The sequence below is a fragment of the Vanellus vanellus genome (genome assembly GCF_965231255.1).
Source record: "Vanellus vanellus genome assembly, chromosome: 3".
Classification (NCBI taxonomy): domain Eukaryota; kingdom Metazoa; phylum Chordata; class Aves; order Charadriiformes; family Charadriidae; genus Vanellus; species Vanellus vanellus.
This window is the reverse complement of record NC_138907.1, coordinates 42904280-42917767: the sequence shown is the minus strand read 5'-3', so window position 1 is coordinate 42917767 and position 13488 is coordinate 42904280. Positions and strand designations below refer to the sequence as shown.

The following is a 13488-nucleotide window of genomic DNA, read 5'->3' as shown; positions in this document are numbered from 1 at the left end:
TAGAAAAACTCTTAGGGGATCACACCACCAGTCTTTAAATGCCTTTTTTTCTCCTGTAGTGAGAGCAGGAGTCTAATAGAAACTGACCTATATATTAACTCTTGTCTCATTAATCTCTCTCTCTATTCTCCCCCTTGGTTTCTTTGTATTTCTGAGGTAGAAAAGTTCAATGTTAAATGCACTGTTCCAATGTAGCACTTCCTTGAGAGCAAGAAGTATTTTCATTTTTCTTGGCTTCCAGCAAACACAACTGTTGCCCAGGCCCTACCACTTTCCTAGGAACCAGGAAAAGATAACCTGTCCTAGGAATAAAAAGACAAAAGAGCTCATGAGACAGCACATAATGAGGTGCAGAGGGAAGTCTTGAAAAGTTATGATCAATTTTATTTTTTTTCAAAGCTAAAAAAAAACGTTAAGCAGTTGCTGAATACGGCAATCAAATACTGAGTTGGCAAATCCTAGGTAGCTAAAATACAGTTATTTATCAGAAAATGTCATATTGGCATGGACAGCAATGCTCCGTCTTTAGGACTAGAACGTCATCTTTTCTTGAAGGCTGTGAAATACATCCTGGCTCGTTACAGAAACGAAAAGCAGTCAGTCCTTTAAGAATGTTTATGTTTAAAAGAAATGGGAACAAAGAAAAGTTCCATTGCTGTCAAAGGTTAACATCAATATCATTAGGCCTTAGACACCTATTCAGATCTTGCTAGAAACAGGTCAACGACAAGACAGAAATGTGTTTTCAGGGCCACAGTTCCACCTTCTCTTTCTCTGGGTACAAGTGAGGTACTGACACTCATTTGTCCACTCCAGCTCTGGACATGTCTTCAGATTGTTCGCTGTTTGAGAGGGCCTGTGCAACCTTGCAAAGATTTACCTAAACGAGGGAAAGAAAGTTGTATTTCTGGACAGGAGAGTGGGGCCACGGCGGGTGGCAGATGGGCAGAGAAAGGGATAGCTATTGGTGCCCTGGAAGCGTGTACATAAGGTATATACTGCTCATGAGCTCAGTGTGGCCCTTGCCTTTATGAAAAAGCACGTCACTGAACAGAGACTAACTGTGTCAGGGGTGCCAGCAGAGGAGAGTTCATAATAAGCAGGATCAACATGATGGTAAAATTCTGTAAGTCCCTCATATCTTGCATCACACTAAGCTTGAGAATTTCTTTGGGCTGACTTTATTCAACCCTTTAACTCCCACGATAAATCTTTGACACATTAAAAATAATCTATAAACTCAGAAAAATGCACTCGTCTCTCAAATGTAAAAGTTGCCCGTTCCCGTAAGAATAGCAGTTAAGCTGGCACCTGGTGTGTCACACTGTGTATATCTAGATGAAAGGGAGATTCCTGGCCAGCATGTCTCCACAGCTCATTGATCTCCCTCTGCAGAAAGACTGGTATGTCTCCCTACAGACTTCTCGGCAGGATGATTTAAAACTTGCTGTTGAGCAATTTAAAGTCTGGCATTGGATATCTGTACGTTGCACAGTGAGGAGCATATTGGTAAGCTGCCACTTCTGCTTGCAGAGGAGGGCATTAAATCCCATAGCACGAGCAATGTCCTCTCAGAGTAATTTAAGGGATATTTTGTTAATGCTTATAATAGGAACCAGTGAGTCAGACTTGAGAGTGAGAAATCGGGGGGACATGGGAATATGCACTCGCAAAGAGATGCGGAGATGGAAGGAAAGAGAAGAAAAATGTATATGGAGTGGCAACACGAGAGGGAAATGATGAAAATGTGGAGCATGTTTAGTGGGGTCACATTTGCTTGGCATGCTGTTGTAATGCCAAGTAAAAGCTCCAAGCATTACGTTAGGAAGTAGTTATGGGTAGGTATATTTTCTGACTTGGAAACTTTAATCTCAGTGTCTTTATTGCTCTCTAATCAACTGAGTTGCATGCTGGTAGGCTTCGTTTTACAACTCAGTTACAATGACATTTCAAAACAGAATGTAGCTTACGTGACTTTGAATTGAATAATTAAAAGGATCTTCAGTTTTTAAGAGTATTTCAAAATTTTAACTTGAATAAAATAGCTTCCTGGTCAGAAAATACTGTTACAGGCATTGGAAAATCTACTTAAAAGAAGCCCAAACACACCAAGGATTCAGAAGCTAGGAACAGTTCTTTGAGGCAGTGCCTTACAAAGAGACAATTTGCTGTCCAGCTGAGAGAGGTTGCTCAATATTTCAGTACTTTTTTTCTTTCTTCCTTACGCACTTTCGGCAATTAGTCCTTTTTTCAATGAAAAACCCATCATTTTTTGGTTAGGGGAGGAGAGCAGTAACTTTCAGTTTTAGCATTGCTTTTGAGGGAGAAGTTTGTGAAAAATAAAAGCATTTGGACATAAGTTTCTCAATCTGGATCTTTGGTGTAGAAATTACTTTTAAATACCTTACTTTAACATTTTAAGTAATACTGTGTTGTAAGGCAGGAACAAATATTTCCAATTGCAGCTGTAAGCCAACTGGCTCATACAAATAATAAACTTGAACAAAGTGAAGGATCTAGTAAAAAACTAATTCTGAATCTGTGATCTTTCCTAATTTTTGTGACTGGCGTGAGACCAGGTTCCAGTATGCCCCACATAAAGGGCTGTCCAGCAGTCTTTTCTTTATTTACCTGGTGATGGTGTTGTATCATGCTGGCATGTTATGTTGCACCCTACTATGTGTATTGTGCATAAAAGGAGATATATACCAATCATCATCTCATAATGAAGTTTGCGGCCTGTTTTCACGGCTGTAATGTCAGACTGGGTGTGACAGTTTAGGGTATAGTGAGATGGGATACCACGATTCCTACCATATAGGGACTTTGCAGGTTTTTTAACTGTTTCCTGTTCGCCACATCTTGAAAAAAGACTGACATTTGCCTAAGATAAAAACCAGCCCAACATACTCAATAGATAGTTGCATATTGGTGGAAATTTTAAACAGTATTTTTGACAGGAGGTGCTACACTTTCTATACTTGTGAAATGTCTTCATTCTGATGCAAAGTGATTACATTGGCATTTGAGACGCAATAAAATATTGCAGTGTTTTGCAAATGAGCAGCATTTCTCATTAAAATATTAGTCCACAGAAGTTTGAGACACTCACGAAGACTTAAAATCTACTGTAACCCAGACTGATCCTGAACTACTGAAGATGTTGCATTCCTTGTTTACTGAGAGTTTGTCAAATGAGTGCATAGAGTTGGCATAATAATGACAACATCCATGAAGTGTAAGTGCATGGCTGTGTGCGTGTTTTATGGCTTGAGTACAGGGAATAGTCTAACATCAGGGGCATTTTTGACATTTTTGGGAAAAGCCTTGCTTTGTCTGCAGTCATTTTGGGTCACTACGTAATTATGAATGGGCACCTTTTGATATGATTATTTGCAACTGATGCGGCAAAGTAGGAAGCCTCTTATTTTCCAATCTCCTGCGCTGGAGGTCTGTAATTCTGTGGTTCTCCAGCTGACTTCTACTTTTTTTCTTTTCTTTCCAGTGATCTGTCTATTCACTCAGTTCTGATCTTCGCTTGTACTGCCAATCTTGTAGCTATCAATTATCCAACGTAGTAGCCCCAGTATACCCAACCTAGCAACTCATCTGTCTGGGGTCTCTCTTCCCTATCCTCTTTAAAATAGTCTTCTTCTCCACACAGTCTGTTCACCGAGTCATTCTTTTTTACACATTGTGTTTTTTCCTTCTTTTACCCCATTTGCTGCTTAAAAGTGTTTTACAGCAAACAGTTTGACATTTCTGTTCACTCATGAGTTTCCTTTTTTTTTTCTTGCTGATTATGTTACCAGTTTTACCTCACCTCCAGTCTTGTTCCCTCCCTTATCATTTCCTGTTGAATTTCCTAACCAAATAGCCCAGAATGCAGTGAGCTTCTTTGAGAGCAACCTGGCTTCGGTTCCAAGAAAAACAATGGAAGGTGATGACTATCTTTTCTTAGAGCAACTTCAATTTTCATATGCAAAGTCTGTAGGAAAGTGATTTCCATCTTGCCTGAAGGTAGCGAGTTATATCCTGAAATGCTGGCCACTTTTACAAGAAAAAAAAAAATATTAATTTGATGGCAGAAGTCAGAAAATGTATTTAAGTGGGTATACGCACATTTGCATTTTATTAGAATGATAGGCATCCTTAACAGTTTAATTTCTTACATCATTACATTTTCAAGGTGAGGTTGTCTTTAATGCTGAAGTTGTCATCTTTAAAACGTGTTTCAACACAGTATCCTTTTTTGTATTTATGGACATTGGTGTATCTCTGCACAGATAGGAGCAGAATCCCTAGAACACCAAGATCATTGCCAGATAGAACTGAGTGACACTGAATGCTTCTGATTTGAAATTCTTTCAGAATATTTTGAAGTGTGTTGTGGATTACAGTAAGACTCTGCAAATGGGAAGGTCTCATTTTCATTTCAGTTGGCCTCGAAGCCTTATTTTAGGTCTATTTGACATGACACACACTGAAGAAAATCTGAAATATGTTCCCCAAAGTCTTCTCTACGCTGTTGACAGAGGAAGGATCTTATTCAGGGTCCTGCTACAGGTTAGTCTCTGTGTTAAGTGACCAGATTAAAACATTTTAATCTATTTGTCCTTGGTCTTCTGAGCCAAAGTATGATTAATCACTGTGTCTTTCAGCCAGCCATTGTCTGCCTCTTGGTCCTTGAAGTAACCGTGCAAGGAGCTGGCAGGGATGTCAAGATAGTCTAATACATAATCTCTTTGTTGGTAGACAGAGGTTAGGTTTCATCCGTCAGTTTGATGGGACCAGGTACATTACAATGTGCTTCTTATCTGTATAAAGTCTTTGCAGTCAGTTACTGAATCATATCTATGTCATCACTTCAACCCTATTGGCGTGAAAGTAAAAGCTCTACATTTTTCACTCTACTTTTATGTTGGGAATTGTAATTTTTGTTTCTGTTTTTTTCACTAAAGAGAAACTCCTTAGCAAAAAATAATTTCAATATTTTAGTAACTGGGTCAAAGAATAAAATATTGGCACATTTCTTTGGAAGAAAGAGTTTTAAAGTTTTCTGCTCTTGAAGTCTTAAAGACATCTAGCACTTGATACTTTTGCTGAAGCTTTTTTTATTCCTTTTTATTTGTAAAGGTACTATTATTATTATAACAAGTTATCTCCAACCCAGACAAACATACATAAAATATTTTGGCAACAGCTCTTTTATTTATCTGATAATAAGCACTTAGTAGTATAAAGAGTATTGGCCTCAGCTTTGTTTTATGTTAAAAAATGCAGAATATCTGCAGAAAAATGTCTTTTGGGTTTCATGAACTATACTGTCGAACTGTAAAAGTAATGTCTGTCTGAGTTTATCGTGGATCGTGGAAGTTTTTGTGAGCAGCTCTACTGTCTAAGGCTTATAACCTTCCCGCTTTCTCACTGTGCTTACATTTGTCATGTCATAGTGCTCGCTAGTGAAGTGTAAGGCTACCAAGCCTAGATGGAGCCAGTAGGAAATGAATCTGTCTGCCACAGATACTTCAGACAAAATTATTAACGTTTAGTGGCAGGAAAGTGGCTCCCCCCGCTCAATGGATTGAATGATGACAGAAAGTCTCTAAGCCTTGATAAGGTTGTGGCCAGGCTGGCTTTCGGTCTAGAAGGTAGATAAAGATACTCTGTCTTTTGGGTTTGTGAGGATGTCTGGTTTCTTTTTCCTGTGTGCATGCCAAAGCGTAACTTGCTTATTCATCTTACAGACTGTCTTTAAACTTAATCATAGTTTTTATACGTTTATCTCACAATAAATATGAGGTAGAAGGAGGTGAAAATGCTGGAGAAGAGGCTTTATTATGATGGAAATAAGGAACTACTTCCTTTGTTACAGGTGACAATTATTAGGCTCTCTGAATCTCATGAAGTAGTAGATTTTGAGACCTTAATTCTTGAACTCTCTGACTGACTGGCTGTTCCTTCCCTTGCAGATTGATTGATTGATTGATTGATTGATTTTTACTGATCCACGGATTGCCTACTGTTGTACCTTATGTTCCCTACATGTTTTCTTATTGTCAGGGCTGTTTGGAAGTCCTTTCTGAAATAATGCAAGCAATGCTTTAGCTAAATTTAATATTTAAGGAGATATATGCATCCAGATTTGAGTTATGAACACTCATTAAGTATTTATAGAATCTGCCCTGGGCCTGATGTTGGGTCCACTGCTGTTAATACCTCTGCTCTTGAGACTGCTACAGTGAAAGTTAAGCAACTCTCTGGTTGTCTAGGCTGAGAAGACTAGTTTTTGTAGGATTATGTTCTCATTAAGACAAAAATCAAGAAACTATTTGGGAGAAGAAGTACCAGGCAAAAATTGCTAAAGGTAATGCAGCTGATGTTATCTTTGCTATCAAACTGATACTCTGACTTTTAAGCCAGAATTGACATAAGGTGGGACAGGGGTTGATAGCAAATAAACCAAAGTCAGTTTACTGAAAGAGATTTGAGAAGTTGAAAAGTATGAAGTGAGACAGTTTGAACATCAGTCTAGTAAAGAAGCTTAGCGCATCGTAAGCTTGCAAATTATTCTGATCACAGTTACCACATTAACTGTACCGCCTGACTTCTTCAAGAGCGCACCATGTCCCTTTTCACTTCTTACTCACCCGCTCCCAGATCATGCCTTGAGCATCTGTCCTGCTTTGGTTGCACTTGAGAGCAATGGCTTTATATAAAGGGACCAAACAGCCTCTACAACAGAAAGTATTAGTAATGTAGAACTAAATAGTTTAAGTAAAAACAGATCTTCAGAACAATAAATCAATCTATACACATGCCTGCCTTTGCCTAAGGGTCATAATTCTCAGGAACCGGGGAACACCCACCTTTCTCAGACTTTTTTGCCAGCCTCCCCCGGTGGCAGCCTATCTTTCCACACAGGGCCTGACAATCGAATCCTCACTCCTTTCCTAGGAATGTCTTTTTAACTGTTTCATGCTCTTTGAGCTCTTTGTGCTCTGCACTGGCAGACCAGCAGCGTCATTTTGGCCTAGAGCCTGGAAGTATGTCATTGTCTGCGATTGCTTCCCCTTTTGTGACTGTTGGGAGACTCACAGATTCTTATCTCTTGTGTTGTTTTCTCCAAATATCCTCTTCCCTCCTCCCAGTATTGAATTGGATCCATTAATTTCTCCATGAAGCTCTAACCACTCACCATAATTGAAAAGTTAACCTGGTCGTCTTGATATAACCACTAGTGTTCATACAGGTTTTGTACCTTTTGGTCTTAGATTATTAGACTGAAGTCAGGGGCAATTAGTGAAGGAAAAGCCTGAGCAAGAGGAAGGTATGCAGGAATTTGCCACAGTGAGAAATATGGCTTGAACCAGGCATGAGTTGACAGAAAAAAGCTGGTTTTCCCTGTATCTTGTTAGTTTCATGGATGGGAAGATGAAGAATCATTCAGGGCCAGTGGAGAAAACGTAAAAGGTTGACAAAAATTGCCAGTGACAATTAAAAGTTATTTTCCAACTGAATTAAGACTATTGCCCTTACTTCAAAGGTAACCTTTTATCTGCTTTTCTAGATCTTGCAGTTTAAATGGTACTGATGTTCACATCAAAACACATCCTTTTCTTTTCCAGAAGGATCAGGTTATTTTAATTTTACGTTTAATAAAATCCTAATTCAGTTGAATGATCAGTCTTCAGGAAATACACTTGCACACTGTAGAAATTGATAGCACTTCCGCTGGTTTATGATTTAGCACTGTGGAAGGCTAATGATTGCCTTTGTCTCTATATTTCACTAGTCTGCCGACATTTGTTTTATAGATATGGCTGTAAATTTATGCAGTTCTTCGTGCTTCCAGTTTGAACATGGTCATAAAGTAATCCTCCTAACATTGAGCCTTTGGTGTGCTGTCTTTACATTTCTAAGGAAATTTCTTGCTGAAGAAGCATACATATAGGTCGTATTGGCTTCAGTGAGGGTCTATCCAACCACTTGAATCTTCCTGCACAGAGAGCAGGATGGGGGCCAAGAGACAGCGAGCTGTCCCAAACCCACACAGTGAGTCAGTGATACGGTTGGAACTGGAACTGAGCGGCTGCTAGCTCTCAGCTTTGTCTTAAGTGCATGAGGGAGTAATGCTTCTCATCTTCTGCATTCCCGTCGCTATGAATAAATAGGCTCAAACTCCAAGGAATTTCACAAAAGCTCCCAAAAACTTGAGGACCACAACCATACTAGTGAGACCAGAACCTCTTACGTAATCCTAAAAAAACGAGTAGCACAAGCTTAAGGTTGTCATTTATCAGTCTGGAGGTTGTGGATCATTTTTTCAAGCACAGTCTAAAGGACACAGAAGTTCTGACTTCCTCACTCACGGAGTGGTGGTGTTATTAGCATTTTGCTGTTTCAACGGCTGTCTCCGTTCTCCAAACAGCTGTTTCTCTAATAGAAGCAGAACATTTAGACGTGTTACCCTGACAGTGACACTTAGTGGGACCTGCTTTTTAGAAAATAACCCTATCACTGTGTTATCAACAGTTCCATTCCGCATGAGGATTTTTGTTTTGAATTAACGTGAGACCCACAGAGAGCTGTGCTGTATGTTAGGCAAGCAGTGGGCAATCTGTCCTGGAAGGGGGATATTTAGATGGGACAAAGACTGAAACTAACGATTCCCTGACATTTCCTGAGAATAACATCTGGATCTGTGTGAACTGGTTTGGTAAATATTTTTGTATGTTACATATACTGTCATTTGCATGATGAGTAGTCTGAATACCTGCATATATTACATTGCTTCTATAAAACAGTCATTTTGATAACCTCAATAGTATTTGTACAGTCCTCAGGATTTTATACTAATTTACTCCGAAGTAACATTTCATTTTCTTATTTAAATGATGTCTACCAGTGAACGGAGCCAGCTATAGTTGTATTTGAAAAAAAGGAAATTATGTGATAGATGGGCTATTTTATATCTGACTTTGTAAGAGTGGCTTTTGATGGGTTGGAATGCATCTGACTATTTGGAAGAGATCATGGGAAGATCAATGTCACAGATACTTTTCCTCCTTTGGATGTAAGTAGACACAAAGCAGAAGAAAAAGTGGCATTTTAGGAAAAATAAAATGCCTTTGAATTTTGCTGCATTCTGTATGATTCCCATAAGCTTCTATTTAAAGCTATCACCACGTCTTGGCTGCCACTTTTACTGAATCTATTTAAATACGTTTTAAAGGTGAATTACTTGGCTGTTTGACATTTTTGTTCTATATTATGCTGCAGCAATCTGTGTGATTTGCAGTCAGATAGAAAGTGTTACAGCTTGAAAATAATGGGTTTCATAGCCTTTTTTTTCCCCCACCTGTGCGCGTAAAGGTCTTCCTACATTAATAAAATATAAGGCCAGCAAATGAAGAGAGCAGCTTGTTGGAAGTGCTGGAAAAGAACTGACGTTTAAATTAATTTTTGAAAGGATAAATTTGAAACTTATGAAAAGAACGAGGTGTGTCTGGCAAAGCTGAATAAAGGAGAGATGAATGCGAAAGCGTATTTTTAATGTGCTTAGCAGACCCAGCTGGAGTCATATTTTCAAAATCTGGCCCTTACCACACAGGCAAAAAGTATTTAAAAATAATAGTAACACAAAGTCTGATTCTCACATTGCCCTGTGTAGCCTCAGTGAAATAGCAGACATGCAAGTGGTCTGGAGATGAACCGCAAGGAACCAGCCAAGGATATATCATTTCTTTAATATCATTTTACTGTTGTTTCTTTTTTTCACTGTTGGATAATGATGAAAAGGCAGAGTAAGTGCCATCTGAAGTCTACATTTTTTGGCAATAGCAAGCCAACATACATTTTTATTTTCTACTTTCTTATTTATAAATAATATGCTCATCTCATAAAAAAAAATTACACATCTCCCACCATGTAATGCCATCATACAGAAAGTCTTTGAAGCTCAGAGAATTCATAATTTAATCTGTATTATCAGTGTTTCAATAACCATGTGTGTTTGTAAGGTTGATCCACAAAATAAGTAAAAATGGCAAAGAAACATTTCACAGCGTGCCATTGAACCCACCAGACTGACTCTGGCAGGCTCCCAGTCGGGGTACAGCCCTCTGCCTTTTACGGTTTGTTCCCAATCTGCATGACAAAAAGGATGGGTTTGCCATCAAAAATGTGGCATTTGGTGGTATTTCACGTGGCCCTAATTTGGTACTGTTTGCCAAGTCAGGAAGCACTAAGTAGACCCTCACTTCTGGAATCTGCTCCTCTCTCTTTGCATCCAAGCAGCCCAAGTGCTTTCATCTCCAGTGGTCGTGTGAGCCTTGCTGCTCACCCTCAGCCTTTGAAAGAAAGAGATGTGCATAGTGATGGGCGCCACCTTGGTTGTAAACATTGTGTTCTTTAGTAATGATTCTGCAATTTTCCATTTTTATTTTAAGTTAGAGTGTGATGACTGCAAATTTAGGTTAAGCTGTTTTGCCATTTTAAATACAAACAAAATCGGGTGAAAGGGAGGGGACGGCTTAGTGAGAACCTTTGTTTAAACCCTAGTTGAAGTACTGAGATTGGGAATGGATGAGGAATGATTTTTAAACAGTCACAAAAAGAAAAGGAGCTTTCTTAGCAGCGTTTGGTATGAATGCTCTGAATGGTAATCTTCACGTCATCCAGTGTATTTTAAATCCTGATGTCTTTGAATCTTCAACTATAGCAAGTACTGATTGCTTTTGTAAGTGGACTTGATTATGCCATTGCTTACGCCTGTCCTAATGAAAATATGGGGAATAAAGTTATTTATCCACTTGTGTCCTCAGGCCTAAATTTGTAAGTTATATACTGCACTGTCTTTGGAAATGGTTTTGGTCTAGAGGAACATTTATAAATTATGTCTCGCTTCAGAGTTAAAGAAGCAGAGGAAGTCTGCAGGCAGAAAAAGGGGAAGTCGCTATACAATATAAGACCAAAACATGACTCCGGAATTGTAAGTAGAAATTGTAGCTATACTTTTGTTCTTATCCGTCCTTCTACCTTATTCTTTTTGCATTTTATAGGTACGTTATTCTTGATGTACTTTTGTTCTTTTGTTCTTTTTTTTTTTTTTTCTAATGTTTTCATACAAGCTGTTAGATTAGCAAACTTGAATGCTGATTGTGAATGTTACTCCACAAAACACATGTAGTAGAAGCAAAAGCAGTGTATTATTGCCCCACCCTGCCATCTGTCTGCATCCCAGTCTTGGTGCAGGATGCACCTAAAGGCAGAAAGGCAGTTTCAGTCTTCAAGCTTATTCAGTTTGTATTTGCTCTCTTTTCTATGGTTACAAAGCGTAAGGAAGAATTGTGATAGGTACGTATTTTTCAAACTGGATCCCTGTATCAAATACCAGTGTCTCCTGTTCCACTGACCTGGATTTTTTTGGAACAGCAACCCTAGAAAAAGATAATACTGTGCTCTGACCATTCTTCTGAAAACAGATAAATAACTTTAACGCTAGTGGAGGAGGAATTCTCGTCATTCAATGAAACTTTTCCACTATGATTGCCTAAGCATTTCTAGAATCATGACTGGCTTTACAGAAAATGAATATTCCTTTAGTGAAAAATTAATCCAGCACTTCACATTAAAATGATATCTGTGGCAACTGGCCATCCATTATATTTGTAAAATAGTATAACAGAAGATTATTTTCATCTGTCTGTCACCTCCCAGGCATGATTTAATTCTTTTGTGCTTTGTAGTCATGGCTATGTTACTGTGACGCATCCTTGAAATGAAGCAGGTGGTAATTTACTACACTCTAACTAACATAATCTGACAAAGGAAGAAATAATATTGCATTTATTGTTTCTTATTCTGAATATTTAGGGAGGGTTGGCTGTGGTTAGGGCCACAAGAAACGTAAATGGAGTAACAGTTTGGTTAGGAATGATAAACTAGATTTTATTTTATCAATTTTATTTGAAACCAGGATATTATTTAAATAAAAAAAAAAAAAACAAAACCAACATTGATTTGGATTTCTCCATCTCACCTATATCTCGCCATATGTAAAGACACTGAGAGATTTTTTTTTTTTTTTAAGAAATAACTATAGGTTTAGTTATTCCTATATAATTATCATTATTATTTGCACTGAAACTGGGACTTTCAGTGTTACTGAAAATTTGTTAGAGTGAAAAGGAAAGTAAACAAAAATATTTCACAAGCAGCGTGTAGCTGCAGTCTACCTCAGTTCTAGCTTCAAAGGGACTTTATTTGTGAAGTCAATTCTACAGTAAGTATAATTGAACATTAGCCTATGTATTTCTGTGCTTTTCATATTTGTGTGACGTGGTTATATGCATACTCAATTTTCTGCTTTTTTCATTTATTTTATTTTTCAGAAAGCAAAGATAAGTATGAAAATCTGAGAGAAGGAAAGCAAAAGCCATTGTTTCCTGGTTACCAAAATGCAACATGCCTGTGGGTGAGGAGTGAGGGGGAAGGAAACTACATCATCCTGATCATTTGCTTTCTTGACCTTTTTGAATTCGCTTTTTGTTCTCTAGAGTTTTCCACCAATTGATGTGTTATTGTACATTCATTCACGAATGTGATCACTTTAATGGAGTGCCCAGCAATAGACTAGGTACGGACTTGAAACACCTTCCCTGTACTCTGTATCTCCTTTGCCACTCAAAAACGATATTTTGTAAAGTGTATGGTATATTACGAATAGGCCAAGTCAGCATGCGTAAAAAGCGGCATCTGCATCAGTTCTGAACATGCTGAAAATTGCATTAAGTTGAACTTCATAAGAATGCTACTCGATACAGTAAAACATTTCAATTCCTTCTGGCAACATCTGTCTAACACAAATACTTCATGGCACTGCACTTAGATTAGGGAAAGAAATGTTACTCCTAGTGAATTGTTTGTATCCGTTTCATGTTGGCATTTGTAGTTTGTATTTTGAATCGTTAAGTGCTGTTTATACAGTATAATCAATGCTTTCCCAACTCGTTTGGTTGCCCTCCATGACTAAATATTTGTGGAACAAGATGTTTACTGTAACTATCTTTAAAATCGATAAGGCAGCATACTTTTACTTCATCTTTTGCCAGATAGTGAATGCCAGGTGGTATGGGGGTCAGAAATCCAGAATTAAAAAAAAAAGAAAGAAAGAAAAAAAAAAAAAGAGTAAGTGAAAAGCAGGAAAATATAGAAAAGCACAGAAGTATGATAGAGTATGAAAGAGATTTGGCTATTATAGTTTGTTAATATATAAAGCAGCTAATACTTTTACATGAACTTTAGATGGTATAGTCTAGTTTTAACTGCTGATCACTTAAGTCAGACAGGCTTTTGGCCACATGTACATGACTTCCCTTTTGGAATTACCTTTGCAGTTAATTTAAAACTCCTTTAGAGAGGCATTAAAAGATGCACATGGGGATTAACATTTATGGAAAACAGTAGCCAATTCTAGTGACAGAA

General features: G+C 38.0%; 1 protein-coding gene across 1 annotated transcript in view; it reads left to right on the top strand.

Moving 5' to 3' along the window:
- FMN2 (formin 2) overlaps nucleotides 1-12422 on the top strand; it is a gene marked incomplete at both ends in the record, with an annotated part of 161854 nt that extends 149432 nt beyond the window's left edge. Inside the window, 2 exons of the mRNA XM_082481187.1 lie at nucleotides 10912-10993; nucleotides 12396-12422. Of these exons, the coding sequence (XP_082337313.1) occupies nucleotides 10912-10993; nucleotides 12396-12422 (109 nt within the window). The remainder of the gene's footprint in view (nucleotides 1-10911; nucleotides 10994-12395) is intronic.
- Nucleotides 12423-13488: the final 1066 nt, after the last annotated feature.